Source organism: Aulonocara stuartgranti, assembly GCF_965226115.1.
Source record: "Aulonocara stuartgranti genome assembly, chromosome: 23".
NCBI lineage: Eukaryota > Metazoa > Chordata > Actinopteri > Cichliformes > Cichlidae > Aulonocara > Aulonocara stuartgranti.
Window position 1 is genome coordinate 42162468 of NC_138958.1, and position 21911 is coordinate 42184378.

General features: G+C 39.4%; 2 protein-coding genes across 4 annotated transcripts in view; both read left to right on the plus strand.

The window, feature by feature from the left end:
• The first annotated feature begins 500 nt into the window (after positions 1-500).
• On the plus strand, positions 501-6813 carry LOC309701346 (cell adhesion molecule CEACAM5-like). Of its 3 annotated transcripts, XM_082525472.1 has the most exons (8): positions 501-582; positions 917-1204; positions 1419-1498; positions 1957-2122; positions 4271-4324; positions 4416-4484; positions 6291-6407; positions 6549-6813. In XM_082525472.1, exons 1-7 carry the CDS (start codon positions 522-524, stop codon positions 6404-6406), a joined length of 834 nt encoding a protein of 277 aa, XP_082381598.1. In that variant the 5' UTR covers positions 501-521; the 3' UTR covers position 6407; positions 6549-6813. The 3 variants fall into 3 exon arrangements, with proteins under 3 accessions (XP_082381598.1, XP_082381597.1, XP_082381599.1); XM_082525471.1 differs by having other exon boundaries at positions 6291-6813; XM_082525473.1 differs by lacking the exons at positions 4271-4324; positions 4416-4484 and having other exon boundaries at positions 6291-6813.
• Positions 6814-12975: 6162 nt separating this feature from the next.
• LOC309701345 (T-lymphocyte surface antigen Ly-9-like) overlaps positions 12976-21911 on the plus strand; it is a 31226-nt gene continuing 22290 nt past the window's right edge. Inside the window, exon 1 of the mRNA XM_082525470.1 lies at positions 12976-13061. Within this exon, the coding sequence (XP_082381596.1) occupies positions 12983-13061 (79 nt within the window). The 5' untranslated portion in view covers positions 12976-12982. The remainder of the gene's footprint in view (positions 13062-21911) is intronic.

Consider the following 21911-nt stretch of genomic DNA (forward strand, 5'->3'; position numbering starts at 1 on the left):
ATTTTATACGAATTATCCTTAACATATTGTTTGTCTCTTGGTCCAGTTTAGTAGCAACTCAAAAGCAGGAAAAACGTTGCCTCCAGATCGGCCATTCTGCTGGTTGAGTAAGGCCAAACAAATCAGGTTCAAATGATAGGATTCTATGGCAGCCACAAGATAAATCAGTTTATACATTCAGGTTTATGAAAACAATTTATTTCAAAACATTAATGTATATTTTATAGTAGTTTAGCATTTGATTTGTTGGTTACCTGTTGAGAATCTTTTGGCTATATTTATGTTTGCTTTCTGAAGCAAAAAGCTAAACCAAAATGCACAGTCTGTGTTCTGAGTGTTTGGTTTGTGAAAGTAGATGAGGCCTCTTTGGTCATTTCCTTTTAAAACCATACATGCACATACATACACTTGTATGATGGCACACATGCATATGTAATGTTACTGCGCTTTGGCAGGAAATAACACTGATACTGCAAAGTGGCGGCTCTTTTTAGCCCAGTGTGATTAGATTAGTGAAGAAGATGGTTTCTGCTGCCACCATTGCTGTGTTTTTGCTCTGCTGCTACTTCAGTGCTTCCTCAGGTACGGTACAAATAATCTTATTATTCTGTCTGGTTTATTTTTTAGCTCTAAAATCCAATCTTACTGATTATGATTTTATCTATCTATCTATCTATCTATCTATCTACCTATCTATCTATCTATCTATCTATCTATCTATCTATCTATCTATCTATCTGTCTGTCTGTCTATCTGTCTGTCTATCTGTCTGTCTGTCACTGTACTATATTTTTTTCTTGTTTTTTAAATAAAAAAGTTAAGGTTTTGTAGTTCTTAAGCAATTACAAACACATAATTTGCTTTTCTAATATCTGATTATATCATCTGATTCCTCACCTTCTTTTCTGTTTCAAAGGCTCTCAGGATGATTGTGTTTATGCTGCAACAGGCTCAAGCTTTACTGTGCCCCTTAAACATGAGTTGAAGGAGTCAGCTAACCTGAGATGGTTCAAGGACAGAACCATAATCTTTTATCGCAGAGGTAAATATGTGATCACGGGGAAAAATTATTATGTGGATTCAACTGGATCACTGAAGCTGACACGACTGACCAAAGACATGTCAGGACGATACATCCCAGAGGTTACCAATGCAGATGGACTAAATGTGGGACATTTACCAAGTGTGCGTTTATGTGTATTAGGTAAGTAACAACACATTATACATATATTTATTGTGTTTGTACTTCTTCTATAACAACAACCAAGTGTGCTAATGTATCAGAAGCTGTTCCAGTCACACTCTGTGATTAAGTGTTTGCTTTTATTTTAAAGTTACTGTTCAGTTTTATCAATCAACAGTACTTGTTATTATCAGCATTAGTTTATATAATGTTGATATAAATTTTCTTTGCTCAGACCCCGTGAAGAAGCCCAAAGTGACGATGACGTGTATTGAGGCACAAAAAAATGTCAGTTTTAGTTGCAATATTGGTCAGGTCAGTACAATATTTACATTTTATGCTTCATATATATATATATATATATATATATATATATATATATATATATATATATATATATATATATATATATATATATATATATTACACATTTAATGTTTTATTTAAATTTACATTATTTAAATTTCATTTTGAGCATTAAGTAGCTTACTCATAATTAAACTGCTGAAGATTATGTAGACAAAGGCCTCATTTCTCATCTACTGAAACTAATTCAAGTTTTTACCTGTGCTGTCAATAAGCGTTCACTCACAAATGTTGTTTCAGCACAGTTTGAGTCTCTATGCGTCTATTACTTAATTATATAGGCTGGGGAATTAACCAGAGTGTAGGAAAAGATAAATATATTACTAAGTTTAGCCAAGTTTGGCTTTTTATGTTAGACTTACACTCAAAACCTTCAATTAATCCACACATTGAGTTTTCTCCCACAGGATGACACGATCGAATGGTTAATGAATGCTAAACGGTTGGCAGAAAAAGGGAAGACGGTGATGAGAGTAGCCAAAGACGTGGCAAACAGCCATTTCTCTTGCAATGTTTCTAACATCATCAGCTCTGAGATCAGTCTGCCTGTTCAACAAAACTGCTATAAGCCTGGTAAGTATTATGTGCTATCAAGTGCACAAATCTTCAAATGTACCTTTTTCCAAATGTTCATCAATTGAAGTCGTCATTTTATTTAACTCATATGCTAACAAGATACTTTTCTTCTCCTTTTATTTTAAAGCTTTTGCCCTGAAACACTATTTGGAATTATAAAAATATCTGCTGATTGTCAATGATTTTTTCAGTTTAAAAGTTGTATCTTATTGTACATTATTCTCACAAAATTCTCTCTCAAAGTAACTGGGACGAAAAAGTAAAAAAACAAACAAACAAAGCAAACAGAAAAACTGTGACAAGCTAACAGTAAACAGCCAATAGCAAAGATCTATCGACAGTAATGTATAATATAAATATAGAATCACAGCACAGGCGAATTCTCCACGTCTTTCGAGCATGTCTCAGTGCAGTCCTTCATGTTTTAGTTTCTGTTACTTCTGTAGCTGTTCTGTCATCTTATTGTCTCTCTAGAAAGACTTCCAGTGTTGTGTTTGCTCAGATTTGTGGGTTTTTTTCTATTATATTTTATCTGTTTCCATTGTGTTATATTGAACTTTTATCGATTTATATTTTTGCAGCATTTTCCATTTAATCAGGGTCAAAATACTTTATTAATCCTGAGGTAATTATGTTGTAACAGTTGCTGCAAGACAATGAGAACAGTGACAGACTGAACTAAAATAATTATTACAATATATTACAAAATATAAGAAATAGCTCTAATATATACAAATATCCAGAATATTACAGAGATGAAATTTATATGGCATTTTACTCTAAACTGTAAAACTTGTTTTTTTGTGCTGTGTGCCAAAGGATGGAACTATTGCACTGTGTACTGTGCGTTCGATGGACGAGATGTACAGGGAGATATCCACGGGCAGGAATGATTTCCTGTGTTGTTAAGCGGTGCATTCGGGTAATCTCCTGTGACTGGCCAGCAGGTCAAAGAGTGCATCCAGCATTGTTCTTATCTTGGACAACAGCCGCCTCTCTGACACCACCTGAAGGGAGTCCAACTCCATCCCCACAAAATTACTGGGCTTGTGGATCAGTTTATTGAGTCATTTTGCATCTGCAACCCTCAACCTGCTGCCCCAGAACGTAACAGCACAGAGGATTGCGTGATGGGGCAGCAGGTTGAGGTTTGCAGATGCAAAAATCACTCAATAAACTGATCCGCAAGCTCAGTAATGGTGTAGTCTGTTTGATCAGGGCCACCGTAGCAATAACTTCCTAAGGTCTAAGCAAGTCATTTTTATCCTCGATAGACAAGAATAAATTGTGTCATTTTAGTATTCTTTTTTTTTTAAATCAGAAACCAACACAAAAACAATATCATTATGTGAATATCCAGGGTGCACCACCAAGAAAAAAATAGATACGATTTTTAAAAAACATAACAATTTTAAAACTGTTTCGCCATTTTAAATTCAACTTGGAAGAAAGAATCTAAATATCAAAACATTTTTTTATCCAAATTTCTGGAGGATAAGCATTTGTGATGGCTGCAGTTACAGCCACACTGTGGTAATATCTGTCAAACATGAGTGTTACAGAGGCTTACACATAACACTACACTCACATTTTTCTTTTATTAAATATAGGATTTAATTTACAGGGTAATAAAGAATTGGTTTTGGTTTAAATGTATTTACTTATACAATCACATAATACTGTATTCTAAAATAAGTGCGCACATTTTAGTTTACATTGTTATGTATGTATGATTTAATCTCTGTTTTCTGAGTGGCTGCTGCTCCCATTACCTTGGTTGATGAGCTAACATCAAACACGGGAAAGGGGGTGGAGCAAGCCTATATGGAGACCTGCAAATTTGGTCACACCACAATTCTGGATCATGGGGTTAATAAAAAACCCTTTTTTGACTTTAACCTCTGCCGGAGTTCCATCTCAGCATTAACCTGAACTCCTAAGCAGGTTCATACTGTATATGGAAAGATATCAAAAAGCTGAGGTAAACATGCTCTTTGCTTGCAGTGTTTCTGTAATCAGCCAGTTTATCACAAATGCTTAAAGCCTTGTGAATATTATGTGCTATCAACTGTCTGTTGATGGCTGAAATGACCATTTTATCAAAAACATCTACAAATACATTTTTCTTCTTGTATTATTTTGAAGTTTTCCCTGATGTATGTGACACTGACGTCTGTATTCCAGTGCGCAGTGGAGCAGGTATGTTATGTTACAGTTATGCTGAAATAAAACACAAATTCACTGTTTTTTACATGCATAGTTCACTGTTGTTTTTGTCTTTCCCCATCAGGTATTCTTCTGTTGGTGATCCTCACTGCCATTGTTTGCTGTACTCATAAAAAAGCAAAAGTCATAAAGGGTAAGATTATTATTATTATTATTATTATTATTATTATTATTATTATTATTATTATTATTATTATTGTTACAAGCAAACTCCAGCCTGTGGCACTTTGCATGAAAACACAGGCATGTTTGTCAATTTATTGTGTTATTGTAATCTCCATTATTACAGTGCATATAGTGAGATGGCAAAAAAGGCTTTAAAACATATTTATTGTTCTTCTTCTGCCACCGAGGGGGAATCGCTACCTTATCTAGGAGGAGGTGTTTGTGTTTCTCAGGGATCCCAAGGGCTACATTGTCTTTTGCTTTTGCCCGCTGGTATGGTCTTCCATGGCAAATTGGTCCTGTGTGAGGAACCAGACAAAGAGTAATTCAAAAGCCCCTGTCAGTCGAAGATCCAGGGAGCAGTTCACCCTCCCCAGAATAGGGTTACCGGGGCCCTGCCCTGGAGCCAGGCGCAGAGAGAGTGCCTGAAGGCAAGCGCCTGGTGGCCTTAGTCCATGGGGACCCTCCTGTAGGCTACACCACCTGCAGGAGGCACAGTAGAGAAGTGTGTACTGGGTGGCAGTGTGTGCAAACCACAGTTTGTCCATAACAAACACCATGTTTGAACATGAGGGTCTCCATAAGTGGACGTGGCACCAGGACACCTAGGCCACAGATTGATGATCTATAAATCCATGATTTATTTGCATCATCAGACTGCAGCCATATGTTTTGGACACTCAGGTAAAGAGGGGTGGTGAGCTGTCACCTGATCACCATGTATTGGTAAGTCAGATCAGATGGTGGAGGAGTTGCTGGACAGACCTAGGATGCTTAAACGTATAGTGAGGGTGCGCTGGTTGATGGCCTCCAGCTCACACTGAAGCAGTTTGCAGCTCAGTGTGAAGCGGCAGAAATGAGAATAAGCACCTCCAAGTCTGAGGCCATGGTCCTCAGCCGGAAAAGGGTGGAGTGCCAACTCCGGGACAGGGACGACTTACTGCCCCAGCTGGAGGAGTTTAAGTATCTCAGGGTCTTGCAAAAACACTCTTTCCTATTGGTGGAAAAATGTACCACTTCGACCAATCAAAATATGATATGGCAACATGGCATTTGGTTGTTTAGGAAGAGGGGGAAGTTTTAGGAGCTACAGCTTTACAATGTACAATTCATATATGCATTTCAAGCTACAAAAATGATTTGTTACTTTTTGTGTTTGTTACAGTAAAAAATATAACATTTTTCAACTCTGATTTTATGTTTTTGTCTGATTTTAGATTGTGCATTAATTATGTTAATACAGCATGTCAAAATGAAAACATAATTGTAAATCCAGACATGTAAGATTGTGCTGAAAAGATTGATACCAAACAAGGCAAGATAAATACTTTTTAAAGGTGAAATGTGGAGGTAAAATCAAAAGTAGTCAAAAACAGCCATTATAGCCTGGACCCCAGAGGGTTAAACATTTTTTAAAGTACCACAATAGTTACTTTTCCTAGTAATTAGTTACTTTTATAATATTGTAACTCAGTTACTAACTTATTTACTTTTTTGAAGAAGTAACTATTAAATATAACTGATTACTTTTTAAAAGTAACTTGCCCAACACTGCACAAAGCAATCCAAATTCACAAACCCTGCAAACACCACCACAGTGTCCATTCTCTGCACTATGCTCATTCAAATTAAAAAATTTTGTATTTTTTTGTAGCTGACCAAATACTATCAAACCTATGGTGCTATTCATAGCAGAATTTGCTTTTTACCTAAAATACTGAGCTATGGCTTTAATTCTGCAAGTCTGACATGTAATCTGTGCTTGTGTTAACAGATAAGGATGAGCTTCCACTGAAACAGCAACATCATCATCAGAAGCAGCCGGTTGGTAGCGTCCCGGAGCCTGACTTCTGTGCAGACTGTGGTCTGGAGGGAGACAACAGGATATAATGTAATCATTATTCAGACAACAAGCTGTTAATACCTCTACTTTTTTCCTCTAGACCAGTTCATCTTGGCTGTTAGACCCTTCAAGATTTCAATGACTTATGTAATCTTTCTGGCATTTTTTTTCTTTCTGTCTGATTCAAAGATTCCCAGGATGTTTTTGACCTGTATGGTGCAACAGGTAGTATCTTTATTGTTTGTCTGAAACCAAGCTGGGCAAAAAATTGACCTTAAAATGGAAACACAATGATGAGAAAGTCTTTTCACAAAGAAAAGTGAAGGACATGGCATATCCAAACCAACAAGCCTGAAGACAAACAACTTGAGAAACGTTGTTTCAATGAATATGGAAAATTAGAAAAACAAAATGATGTTTATTTGTTGTGGGTACCTAACAACAAAGTAGATTTATTGTGGTTATATGTTTTGATTTTTAATCTACTCATTAAAAACTGCTACATCTGTGATGCATCAAAAGCTGTCATAAGCACCTTTGTCATCAGTCTTTATTTAATGCATCATCAGCAATTCTTCATATAATATAATATTAATGTATAAACATTATATAGTCATAATACAATCTCAGGTTATGTGCAGACAGTGTTGGGGAGGTTACTTTTAAAATGTATTCCACTACAGATTACAGAATACATGCCCCAAAATGTATTTTGTAATGTATTCTGTTACGTTACTCAATGAGAGTAACGTATTCTGAATACTTTGGATTACTTAATATATTATCATGCTTTTTACAACTACATGAATGTACTATTGCTGTGTGATTTATTACTATTACTGCAGGTTACTCGCCATACCAATACCAACTAGATTTTTAATTCTTAATATAAATGAGTAACAGTAGGTGCACATTAGGTAAAGCTGCACTTTTTGCAGTGATCTCATATAGAAAACTATTCTGCGCGAATATAAAACAGGTTCGTGGCTCCGAACCATAGTAAAGGGACCTCTGGCTAATACGTTGGGTTCCATGTCAGGCTCGTAGCCGCCAACTAGCTTTACTTTGTTGTCTGGATCAACTTTGCTAGCGGGAGCCAGAGAAAAGCTGCTCTAACTGAACTTATTGTTTTGGAGAAAAACATGAACACAGTGTACAGTTGCGTGTTAGCAGCTTACTTACAACTGGGCTACATTCAGCTTACCCATGAGGCTACATTCGTTAGGGCGATGCCTGTAACACTTTGCCTATTGCCTTCATATTAAATAATTTTTTTAATACTCAATTTTATAAATATTTCTTCAAGTCATTATGTGGGCTGTAGGTGACATGGGCCACGAGATTGAGACACAGGCATTAGAGCCTCTTAATGCGAGTTTTGTTTGGGTTTCCACCGACGTGGAATTACCAAAAATAGAGAGGGGACAGCCGAACATATGAAACAGGAAAACACAGCCGTGCACTCCCTTTATTTCAACAAAGTAACTGTATTCTGAATAACACCTTTTTAAATGGTAACTGTAACGGAATACAGTTACTCATATTTTGTATTTTAAATACAATACATGTATTACGTTACTCCCCAACACTGTGTGCAGAACTCTGTAGTGATGAAGAATTGCACAGGAAATTCAGAAGCCACGTTTAGCCCTTTGCACACATACTGGTCACTACAGTGGACAGCTATTCAAAGGCTGTGTGCTTGTATTTGTGTCAGTGTTGATGGTATACTTGCACATAAACCACTACACTGGGCACTGATGTGTCTATACCCTGCCACCCACTGGTCGTTTGATGTTACTATAGATGTATAGTAGCCTACGATACACCTTGGTAGATTCTATGTGCAATAATTCTCATATGCAATATTATTTCTTGTCAATCCCTATATATAGATATATTTTCAATACACGTGTCCATATTTATGTTTCCAGATTGTTTGTATAGTGCACTTTCTATACTGTGCTCTTTGTGCAGTTTTCATTTTTGCTGCTTTTGTCTTGCACTGTCCACTTTTCTGCAATAACAATGCAGATTTTCCACTTGTGGGACAAATAAATACAGATTTGCTGCGTGTGTGTGTGTGTGTGTGTGTGTGTGTGTGTGTGTGTGTGTGTGTGTGTGTGCGCGTGCAACATTGGCATTTGTTTACTCAGATCCAAGGCAGGCCAAACCTCTGTGTTACAACCTACAGAAATTCCTGCCGTATACAAAAGACACACATTCGCAAAATATGGGTGCACAAGTCTGTTTTATTTCAAAGTGTTTCAAACTTTACAGCGTTTGCAGACCCAGTGTCCATCATCCCTGCATTTGGCACAGGTGAATTTGTGACATGTTGCACAGGTAAACCTGCTGCGATTTCTCTTGCAGCTCTCTTGCACCTGGCACTGCGTTGTCTTTACAGCCGCAGCAGCTGCAGCAGCTTCAGCAGCCTGCCTCTGTGCTAATATTTCCTTGTGCTGCCTGAATCGGCACAAATTGTACAAAATGTAGGCATTCACCGCCGCCAGGTCCAGCATATTGTAGAAAACTGCTACTGGCCACCTGCGTGTTGCTGCTCTTATGAAATACATCCGCACCATTTGGTCCAACACGTCTACACCACACTGTAAAAGCAGAGAGAGAGAGTCATGAGTATGTGTGCTTTTTTTCTATAGGCCTATATAGCACACATCAGAAGACATTGTAGCACTGGTGTAAAATTATACACACATTCACATACCTTCATGTGGTTATAGTCTGTTATTGTGTTGGGTTTCCTCTTTCTGCCGTCACCGATCGTCACGTCTTGGTGCATGGAAATTAGAACACACACAGTCTTGTGTTTTTTGGGGGGGGTTTAGGTGCATAAATTGTCAAGGAGACACTGCCGCTTTTAAACACGGAAGTGGAGAGTACCTCTCACTGTGCAGTGTCTTTTTCAAATTGAGGAAGTTCACGCCGGACTTTATACACTGTGCCCAGTATTGTTTTTTTGCACTGCAACAGTCTGTGCAACAGTGAAGTAAAGAAATTGACCGTTGTGACATTCCTCCCATCGTCCAAAAACGGCTCCATCAGTTTCATGACCACGTTCTCTGCCAGCCTCTCTCCCTTCTGACAACTGGGGTCCTTTCCCAAGTAAGGAGATGCACTGCAGACATATTTGGTCTCCAAGTCAGTGGCCATCCAGAACTTGATCCAAAAGTTGTCTGGATTGGTTGCCGTGTACTGTGTGAATGGGGAATGCAATGCCACTCCTACACATACACAGTGTTGGGGAGTAACGGAATACATGTACCACCGTTACGTATTTAAAATACAAAATATGAGTAACTGTATTCCGTTACAATTACTGTTTAAAAAGGTGGTATTTAGAATACAGTTACTTTGTTGAAATAAATGGATTACACTGCGGTATTTTCCTGTTTCATATTGTCGTGGGTCAGGACTGTTTGGGTTTTGTTTGACAGCTACGTTCTGTTGTTCCAGGCGGCAGCGTTACGGTTGCCATGGTTACAGGGTGACGCGCTCTCTCTGCGTGTTTCCTGGGTGAGAGAGCGCCTTTTTGTTGTTGTTGTTGTGCTAAGCTAATAGGCAGAATGCTACAGGTATAAAGAATGTAGCCTCATGGGCAGTGTAGTCCGTGCTGCAGGGAGAATGGACTGCCATACACGTTATGTGTCTGTGAGCGCGAGGAGGGAGAAAAAGGAAAAGTACGAGTTGTCATCGAGCAAAAACGGGAGCTGGAAGCATGTAAATAAAATAATAACCACTGCAGCCAAAAAGAGTGCCTGACGAGCCCAGTTCTAAGTAAGCTATTAAGACTCGACTGTACACTGTGTTCGTGTTTTCCTCCGAAACAATAAGTTTCGTTGGAGCAGCCTTTCAACGCCTCTCTCTGTCTCTCACTAGCAAAGTTGACCCAGACAACAAAGTAAAGTTATTTTTCGGCTAAGAGCCCGACACAGAACCCAACGTTTGAGCCGCGGACCTTCAGTAATAGTAATAAATCACATTCATGTAGCTGTAAACAGCATGATAATATGTTAAGTAATCCAAAGTATTCAGAATACGTTACTCTCATTGAGTAACGTAACAGAATACATTACAAAATACATTTTGGGGCATGTAATCTGTAATCTGTAGTGGAATACATTTTAAAAGTAACCTTCCCAACACTGCACATACACAGTCACAATGGAACAATAGAAGATCTGTGCTGAGAGTCAAGGAACTCCACTGCTGAATGCAGGAACGATGTATATTGTGAATGTGTGTCTTTCATATTTGCAGGTTAGTCAGTGTGTGGGATATTTTGTAGAGATACGGCAGGCATTTCTGAAGATTGTAACACAGAGGTTTGGCCTGCCTTGGATCTGAGCTACTCTGGGTAAACAAATGCAAATGTGCCAGGCCTCACCGATAATGGGTGGTTTGCACAACAAAAGCAGGTGGAGAAATGAGCTGAGGACCTGTGAAAATCTCAGCAGGGGGTGAATAACACCTCGGGACTTGCACCAGAAAATAAAAAGTCAGTAATTCTAGTAGGTGTTGGGTTCAGAGAAGTTATGCAAATTTGCGCAGGTTTAGTAAATCTAGTGTTATTGTGTTTAAATACTGAAAGTACGATTAATAACTTTTAATTGTACTTCCCTAACAAGATAATGAAATTAATGTTAAAACAGTAACTGATCATTTGTTGCAGTTTTAGAGTGACAAAAAGTGCGAAGGATGATTACTAGGGATGGGTATTGATAAGATTTTCACGATTCCGATTCCATTTTCGATTCTGTTTAACGATTCGATTCTTTATCGATTCTCTTATCGATCCTTATTTTTAAAAAAGGAGAACACTAAGGTCGATTAGCTTAGAACTTTGTTTTATATCGTCTCTTTGAACAAGATAGAAATTTAGAAGTAACATGGCCTTACAAACCCAACAGTGAGATCTTAAGAGATCCACAGCCTACGGCTCTTCAATGGGGTGTCACAGGGACCCCAGGAAAAAAAAAATTGTAAATGTAAAATAATAAAATAAATATTCTTCCGTAGCAATTAGACAAGAATATCCAGTAATGTCCCTGCCTACAATTAAACACATTCACTTACCATAAATCGGGGGCATCTGCTGTGGCAAGTGGGTGTGGCAGCGGCTTGCTTGCACCCATTTGCTACTCTCGTCTGATCTCGGAAGCTAAGCAGGGTCAGTCCTGGTCAGTACTTCAATGGGAGACCGCCTGGGAATACCAGGTGCTGTAAGCTTTTGCACTTCACACAAACTGCAGAGGGCGCTGCTGCTCACTCCCTCCATCAATAATAATAAACACTATTCTTCATGATAAACGGTCAGACAATAAAAACGCTGATTTATCCAAAAAAAATTTAATAGTTATAGTTAATAGCAATATTAATATTAATTTCCCTCGGGATGAATAAAGTATTCTGATTCTGATTCTGATTCTGAAAAAAAGACCTGTCAGCAGATTTGGGCTGTAATTAACAAACAAAAACAAAAAACATTTTCTGCATAGACATCCAAACAGGAGTACTTTCAACGTAGCACTCTTAATTCTTATTCTCATGTATATATCTCATGTATATCTCATGCACATATCTTCCCACGTAGCACTTTTAATTCTTATCCCTACTTTTATTTTTTCCATGTCTATTTAAGTGCTATTTATGACACTATGTTTGCACTGAAGCACCGCAGCAATTTCCTAATGTTGTAAACCTGCTCAACATTTGGCAATAAACCCCATTCTGATTCTGATTCTGATTCTGATTCTGATTAAAAATTTCAGTGACAACATGATGCAGAGTTTGAGCTCTGACTCAGGTTCATCTTATCTCAATAACCCATTGATCTTGCTTCATGGGACACCCCGAATCTCCTGAAATTAACAATGCATACTTTATTTGCCACATTACACTCACAGAGGTGTTTATTCTCACTTATTTGAAATAAAATACACTTTTAATTTTATACATGATGGGATACTTCAGTTTTATTTCATTTTACTTTCCTTAGAAATCAATGAGTAAAAAAACAACAACAAAAACCCCAGCAATGTTTTTCATTTAGTTTAATGTTGAATGTTAATTTAATGTTGAACTGTGAGGGAGCACAGGACAGGATGCTGTAGCAGTAACAAGAAAAATCAGTTTGTATTGTCAGGTTTTAAGAAGAAGTCATTTCAGAAAAACATACATTTATATTTTATGTCTAAATTATTCATAACCACCCAAATTAGGACAGTTTGTACTTGAGTTTTTGGTTACCTCTTGAACATCTCTAACTGGAGATTATATTTAAATATATTTGCTGAAGCAAGAAAACCTAAAAAGCATTTTGTTTTAAGTGTCACATTTGCTTTGTTTTTTATCTATGAAAGCAGACAAGGCCTCTTCTCTGCAAAGCCATACATGTGCACTCACATAAACATGTGATCGGTGGCGGTTTTTGATATGGGTGACATGGGCCATTGTCCTCTAAACACAGTTCATTTACACATGAACTGTGTTTAGAGAAACGGGAGTGTTTTCCCAGGGCACCACAGGCTAGGACTGCCCCTGCATGTGATGATACCATGCTCTGACAGGAAACTAAAATGGAAAGCAGCTATTAGTTGAATGTGATGGCAACAGTGAAGAAGATGGCTTCTGCTGCCACCATCGCTGTGTTTCTGCTCTGCTGCCTCGTCACTGCCTCCACAGGTACGCTACACTTCATCTCTGTATGCTGTCAGGTGTATTTTTTTGTATTTGAAGGAGTTTTAAATGAGTGTAGATGTAGTGAGTAAATGAGTAGATTAGATAAAACATAATAAAAAAAAACGTATGAACATTATATTTAAAAATGTCAACAATCATTCACCCTAAAGAGATCCAACAAATAAACTGTAGTAATACTGAATGAAAGTGTTAATAATTGGACTAAATGAGTAAATCTACTTACTGCAAATATCAGACTGCCTTATCATAGTTCTTGTGATTACAGTCCCTTGTTTCCATGTCAAGTAAAAACATTGATGAACAGTTCTATGCAATCTTCACGTGATGTAGTGTTGTCTGTCATCGCTGATGCCTTTTTAACTGTTTTCTTTGTTGAAATGTGCAATTACATTTTTATGGCACTGAAGTTGTTAATTTTTTTTTCTTTTTTTGTTGCCCGTCCCATTTGGCTCTTTTGCCGTCAGAATTATTGTCTAAAGGCGAAGAAAGTTGCCCAACGGATTTACTTTACCAAATGGACCATCCCAGCCTTGCCGTATTGGTCTATTTGATTTACCTTTTATTGTTTATTTTATTTATTTTCACTTGCTAAATACGGGACAGACTTGACTGGGGAAAAGAAAGGGGAGAAAGAAAGAGGGAAAGAAAAACAGCCGGGAAGAGGGACGGGGATAAAGGGCAAAAAACAAAAACCAACAAAACAAGCAGACAAAAAATACAAATATCAATCACCTGGATCACCTGTTGAGAAAGAAAAAAGAGAAAACAAGCAGAAGAAAAAGAGAGCAATATAATAAACAACATCACAATGATCTATGGCAGGGGTGTCAAACTCAAATACACAGTGGGCCAAAATTCAAAACTGGAACAAGGTCGCGGGCTAACATTAATATTTATTGAGAAAAAAAATCTTCCTCCAGATTTAAGAATGAATCTCTTCTTATGGACTCAAACAAGTTTTTCTGAAAAACTGAATATGGAACAAGCAAAGTTTAATACTAAACAATATGTATATTAGTTGTATAATACCAGTAGGCCAGCTCTAATAATAATTTGGTATGGCTTAGCGGGCCAAATGTAATTAGGCTGCGGGCCAAATTTGGCCCGCGGGCCAGAGTTTGACACCTATGATCTATGGGAATGTAACAGTAAATACTAAATATTAAACATTATTGTGCAGCACATAAGATCAACAGAACACAGTGTGCTTTGAGGTAGGAGCCAAAAAGGGTGTAGTTTGTGTGTGTGAGCACCCGTGTGTACACCTGTGAGCATGGACGCGCTTGTTTTTAAAAGATTCCTTCATGTAATGATCTGCTAGAGGGTGTGGGGGGGGCCACAGCCCCGTCCACCAGGGCATGAAGCAGGTATGGAGGAGATCCAGACATCCAGAGGCCCCCAGAACACAAGAGACCAAGGAAGACCAACAGAGGGGCAGTCGCGCCACTGTCCCAGAAAGAGCTGAGGAGAGCCCCAGATGAGGGCTCACTCAGCAGCCGCGGAGCAGAAGCCGGGGGGGGTTGCAGTGACGTGCATTGTTGTAAGAGCCTTCTCTTCTCTTGCTTCATTCCTGTCTGTACAAGTCCCACTTGTACGCTCAAACTGTGGAGGGCGCTGCTGTTCATGTTTATGCTGTCTGTTGACATGTTTGTCTCTATTTCTATTTGCTTCTGAAAATGTCAATATCGGAATAAGTGACAAAACAAATACAGAACAAGGGGAGATGAAGTCTTTTTTTTTTTTGTACAAAACTGCTCTTTACCGGATAATCTGGCAGAGATAATCCTTTACAGGACAGTTTCATCTTGTAATCAGAAGGTTGCCGGTTCGAGCCCCGGCTCCGACAGTCTCGGTCGTTGTGTCCCTGGGCAAGACACTGCCTACTGGTGGTGGTCAGAGGGCCCGGTGGCGCCAGTGTCCAGCAGCCTCGCCTCTGTCAGTGCGCCCCAGGGCGGCTGTGGCTACAATGTAGCTTGCCACCACCAGTGTGTGAATGGGTGGATGACTGAATGTGTGAAGCGCTTCGGGGTCCTTAGGGACTACGTAAAGCGTTATACAAACACAGGCCATTTACCATTTAAAACCTGTTTCTGTAACTGCAGACCTGGCATCACAAAGGACTGAGACCCTTTCCAGGGCTTCCCCAGAGGCTGAGCAACCTACCTCAGCTGACTCTGGAGGCTAAGCAGCTGGTGCAGTTTGTTCAGCCACCTCCATCATCTTCTGGGGGCTCAGGAGAACCAACACCATCGCCCACTCGATTTCCACTACAACCACCACTACCGCTGTTAGCTCAGCCTGCAGCTCAGCCTTTGCCCGCTCAGTCTAAGCTGTTAGAAAATCCCATTAAAACACTAGCCGTGTCTAGCTGATAACTCTGCTGAGCCGTCTCAGCAATCATTCTCTGCTGAGAGCTCGAGCGAGTTAACCCAGCCGCCTCCGTGCTCTGCTGGAAGCTTCAGTGAACTCTTTCAGCCAGCTGAGGACTACACCCCGCTGTCGCTGGCTGGGACGAGCCAATGCCCTGTACAGCTCCAGCCAGTCTCCATGCCTGCTGTTTCTGCTTCTGTTCCTGCTGGGGGTTCTGCAGAACTGCGCCAGTACCAGTACTTTCTACTTTCCCCTAATGCACATGAAATTTTGAAACTGAAAGCGCAATTTTTCTTCAATTTTTTTTTAAAGTCAAGCATGCCAGAAAAACTTTGAGAAACACTGAGCTAAATCTAATTAAGGAGAGATCAGTAGAAGGATTTAAATGTGATTTATTGATGTACAGAATTCAGTTTGAGGTATTTAGTCTCTGATGGCCCATCACAGTGGACTGGAATCACAGCTGTGATAAGGATTAGTCTGAAATCTAGATGCTGGTGTTAGAGATGAAGATAGAGGCTTGAATGTGGCCTGAGTGACGAAGGAGAGGCACAGATAGGAAGGAGGTGGGTCGCACAAAGACGTCTGCAAGGGAGAGTGATAGATGCACAGTGAGATTTAAAGTAGGTGGAGTGGAGGCTGATTGTCCTGAAGAAGGCTGACAGAAAACCGACCAGTGATAATTACAATAAGCTTGACAATGTGGGAAGTGATTTAAAGTTTAGATTAGCTCCAACACCTAGGAAGTAGACAGATGTTTACACCACATGAAATTTTACTTGAACCTTTTTCTAGGAAGGAACTATCATCTTGAGGTTTTGATTCAAATTCAGTCCTCGGGTTATACAATTTAGTGAATTCAGTTACACAGTCATCACATCAATTCCCTGTTAAAACCATGTAATGCCTAATAATTCAATATTTGTTTTAATTTGATAGATACAGTCATCCATTTTCTACCATTTACCCTTGTTTGTCCTTCCTCTTCTTTTGACAGATAGTTTATTCTTCCCTGCCATTTGTGTTCTTGCTTCTTGGCCATGTGTCCTTTTGGATTTAGAAACTTTCCAGTTTCTGCTTCTTCCTGCACACACATGCACTTAACACACAGCCACAGAAAAGAGTCAACTTGTGCATCATGTTGCAGTCTAAGCACTGTACCTCAGTAGTCCTCAACCCCCGGTACCGGTCCGTGAGTCGTTTGGTACTGGGCTGCGAGAGTTGAGGCTTGGGTGTGAAATTCATGGTTTTTAAGGTTTTTTCAGCGGTTTTGTAGCATTATTTTTTGAATCATTTTTAGCGTTAACTCAGTTTCCCTAGGTATTTTCTTGCGTGTCACGAACTGGTACTGGTTTTATTTTGTTGTATTTATCCATGACACCTTAAAGGCTGCTCTGTGAAAATATTGTCGGACATAAACTGGTCCGTGGCGCAAAAAAAGGTTGGGGACCGCTGTTGTATCCGACTAAAACATTACACATTCACGGAGATATTAAAAGTTGCCTGTTCTTGTTATAAATTTAGAATACTTAATGCAAACGACCTTGGTCTATGTTAATATGATTTTTTTCTTTTCTTTTTGTTGTTGTTTTTTTGTTATAGTACATTGTTAATTGTTAATTGTCTATAATTTGCTGATCTGTTGATTTTTAATGTGCTTTTATATCTACATGACTGCACGGGTATTAAAATGAAGTAAAAGGTGTACCTCTTGTGTGCAACTGAATTCTTTTCTAGCTTAAAACCTGCCCCCAAAATATCTTTGCACAGCTATGGTCGTCACAGTCCTGCAGCCACACAAACCAGAGTTGTGCTCTACAAGCCATTGGAAATATTGAGTTTTACAAAACTCTAGTGAGGTTGTTACATCCTGTTTTGTTGGTTTTAAGTATTAAAGGATTTTACACCATTTGCTTTAAAAAAGAAATTGCTCAATCCTGCATGTTAACATGTCTATACATTCATTCTGGCATGTGTGTTCTGTTTTCATGCCCTGTTTCTAGTTGTCCCAATTTTTTTCCTGCCTGCCTGCACACAGCCTTGACAGCTTGGGTGGTGTTGGCAGCTTGTGACCAATAACAAACATGAACAAGGCTCCTCGCATCAGAATGAGCAATTTTATTTTACTTTTTTCAAATATGAAAGTATAACATAAAAAATATATTTAAGGTTAAATACATAACACAGGTTGAAATCCAGACAGTTTCTACAGACAAATCATTGGTATGAGTGTCATTACGGTACTATACTATCAAACAAACACTGTGTAAATCTTACGTTAATCTTTGCTGATCAATAAGACCAGAAAAGTCATCAAGATATGTAATTGCTGTATATCCTTGCGGTGTGGATCAGTGAATCGATGTCGCGTTCACTCTTTGCATACAGCTTGATTTCATCCATGTTTAGGGAAGTGGCTGATGTATGCTCAGTTCCATAGTTGGTATCCGTAGCCAGTGTTGGGGAGTGACAGAATACATGTACCGCCGTTACGTATTTAAAATACAAAATAAGAGTAACTGTATTCTGTTACAGTTACTGTTTAAAAAGGTGGTATTCAGAATACAGTTACTTTGTTGAAATAAATGGATTACTGCGGTATTTTCCTGTTTCATATTGTCGCGGGTCAGGACTGTTTGGGTTTTGTTTGTGCTGTGGTTCCAGGTGGCAGCGTTACGGTTGCCATGGTTACAGGGTGACGCTCTCTCTGCGTGTTTCCTGGGTGAGAGAGCGCCTTTTTGTTGTTGTTGTTGTACTAAGCTAATAGGCAGAATGCTACAGGCATAGCCCTAAAGAATGTAGCCTCATGGGCAGTGTAGTCCGTGCAGGGAGAATGGACTGCCATACCCGTTATGTGTCTGTGAGCGAGGGAGGGAGAAAAAGGAGAGTGGAAAAGTACAAGCTGTCACGGAGCAGAAACGGGAGCTGGAAGCATGTAAATAAAATAATAACCACTGCAGCCAAAAAGAGAGCCTGACGAGCCCAGTTGTAAGTAAGCTATTAAGACTCAACTGTACACTGTGTTTGTGTTTTCCCTCCGGAACAATAAGTTCAGTTGGAGCAGCCTTTCAACGCCTCTCTCTGTCTCTCGCTAGCAAAGTTGACCCAGACAACACAATAAAGCTAGTTTTCAGCTACGAGCCCGACACGAACCTATTAACATATTAGTCAGAGGTCCCTTTACTACAGTTTGGAGCCGCGGACCTTCAGTAATAGTAATAAATCACACAGCAATAGTACATTCATGTAGTTGTAAACAGCATGATAATATATTAAGTAATCCAAAGTATTCAGAATACGTTACTGTCATTGAGTAACGTAACGGAATACATTACAAAATACATTTTGGGGCATGTATTCTGTAATTTGTAGAGGAATACATTTTAAAAGTAACCTTCCCAACACTGTCCGTAGCCAGTGTTGTTGATGATCTCACTGAAGGGGTTCATCCACATCCACAAATACGTCAGGAGGATGGCTCCATCCAACCACGTTGTGAAGTGATACACACAATGTTTCTGCTCACAAGAGATGTATTTATTTGACAGTTCTGCACAGGAGACAGTCCGTTCCGGTTCAGCTCTCCCTCCGGCTCACTTCTGCCGTCACTATATAGACAAACAGAAAAGAAGACACTGTCATCACACAATCGCCACCACCTGTGACTCACTTGCCTCCCGGTACCGCCCCCTTGAGCTCACTGCACCACTCCTCCCCTGTAGCTGTGCCATGGACCACACTTCCACCACACACGTGCTCACTGAATACCTCAGGCAGCAGAAACCCAAGAAAGAGGAGGGACCATTATGGAAGGACAGGCTCCTGCACAGTATGTACCACCGGCAGATAAAGGATGTGGCTGACATCCAGAAGTCTTACCAGTTGCTGTACAAAGCTGGACTCAAAGGACGCACAGAGGCACTAATCATGGCAGCACAGGAACAAGCTCTGAGCACAAGATCCATAGAGGCTGGGGTCTATCACACCAGGCAAGACCCCAGGTGCAGGCTGTGTAAAGTTGCCTCTGAGCCAATCCAGCACATAACAGCAGGGTGCAAGATGCTAGCAGACAGGGCATACATGGAATGTCATAACCAGGTGACCGGCATAGTATACAGGAACATCTGTGCTGAGTATGGCCTGGAAGTCCCGAGGTCAAAATGGGAGACGCCCCATAGGGACGTTAGCATAGGGCTTAAATCTCTCCAGCCTCATTGCCTCAAATCAGCTCCAGGTGAGTGGAGCTGTTGAAGGTATGACGGCCCTGCCCAGGGGCAGATATCAAGGAGACTCAGGAACATGGTGGAGGTTTCCATCCACTCACAATGACACAATGTAACATTTTCAGACCCACTAGTTGGTCTGGGTAAGCTAGAAAATATCTGACCAGTCTTTAGGTTTTAGAGATAGGCACTAAAATGTGTGAGATTATAAGGAAATAGTTGGAGGCTTTGACAGAGTTTGTAGCATTCACCAAATTTGACAATAGATGAGGAAAATGAACAACTTAAAGGGTTGCATTTACTGTATTTTGAAATAAAACACTAATATTATTAGGGAACTTTGCATTCCCTACCCTGGGCTAGAAATAAGTGGTAGTTCCAAACAAATGCTATCCTTCAATAGGACTAAGGCCGTGTAAAGCGAGAAAGTGAAAACTTTTCAACATAAACATACATAAATGAGCCAAATATAAAGTCTTTAGTCTTTAATAAACATTAAATAAGCATAACCATATAAAATAAGGTGCACTGTTTCTGCTCACTACAAACACTATGTATGGTATACACTAACAAGCCTCAGCAATGAGGTCAGGTGTTCTGTGCAAAACACTCATGTTTCAGTCAACTAATGTTTGTTAGCTTCTTACTGAAGGTGTAAACTACATGTAATGGAGAAAATTAAGGAACATTAACCCCAAATAGACAATCAATCTAGACAGGTAACAAGAATCTGATCTATATTAAGTTAGACCAGAAATGCAATCCTCCCAATTGCAAGTAGAATATTAAAACAGAAAGGGGGCGTGCAATGTTTTTAGTTTTTCAAGGTGGGCATAATAGGAAAAGTTTGGGAACCAAAAATATTGCCTCCTACCTTCTCAAAAGCCCAAAGTCTTGGGTTCCATAATTACGGAGCCCCGCAGGGGACATGGGAGAAAAAAAAATTAAGACGGACTTTTGCGAGATCCCGCAAAACTTTTGCGGGATCTCGCAAAACAAACTCGGGATCTCACAAAACTTTTGCGAGATCTCGCAAAAGTTTTAGCCGCATTCTTCCCGTTAGCTTCGAGCTAACGGGAGGTCGAGACCTACTACAGCCGGGAGGAACACCGCTTTCCCGGCACATCATGCCTCGACCTCCCGGTCGGCTTCGAGCCGGCGTCCGAAGAATGTGGCTAAAACTTTTGCGAGATCTCGCAAAAGTCCGTCTTAATTTTTTTTTTCTCCCATGTCCCCTGCGGGGCTCCGTACATAATTGAGTGAAGCAGATACACAACATTAAGTTCTCCTTCATTTTGAAAGATTTGGATGGATGCCTACAGGCAGGCGTCAAAGTGCTACACTTGCACAAAGTTAATAACAAGTTGGCCACATCCGTACTGATATGAAGATTGAAGGCTTAATGCTTTATAAACCTTTTGCTTCAAAAGAGGACAAGAGTTTGCCCAAATCCTATTTTTTAAATGAGTCTGTATGACTCAGACTTTTATTTTTGCTCCTAGTCACATACAAATACGGACATAAGAAGCAACAAGTTTAAGGTACAAAAACCAAAGCCAAAAGAAGACTACAGGTGTGATGTGAAACCCGATAGAAGATATTTGTTTCAAGAACACACTATTCAGTGTGTTTCCTCCTTCTTACCATGTGATCAGTATCAGCAGTGAGATGTTAAACCACAAGAGAGAAGTGGCATCTCATTGCCCAGTGAGCTTTATTATTTTGTTTCAAACATTTAAAGGTAAGTTCACATACGCACATACTCTTAGTTTTTTTCCCATCTTTTTATGTTCATTTCATGTACAAGTCTTAGCCATCTGTTTAAATTATTATTGATTATTCCTGCAGTTTATTATTGTACCTCAGGATCTACCTGAAGGATCTAGGACCAAGCAAAAAATAGAGACTATTGAAGGAGACTGGAGACTTCCGGAGCTTGAATCCTTTAATTGTAAAAGACCTGAGGAATATAAAGGGACGAGACTCCTTTTATATTGATTATAAAATTGAATAGACCTTTTGAATTAATGTAAGCTCATCTTAAAATGTACCATTAAACTAACAAAGCCCCACACTCTGTGTGAGATACAGGGAAAATACTACATGTTATGATCATTACATTGTGATGCATAACTGTATTGCAACTTCAACTCCAACTTTACTTTGAGAAAACTGAACAAGAAGACAAGTTAAATGTTTTTACACATTTTGAAAAACAAGAGGTTAAAACACCTCTGTT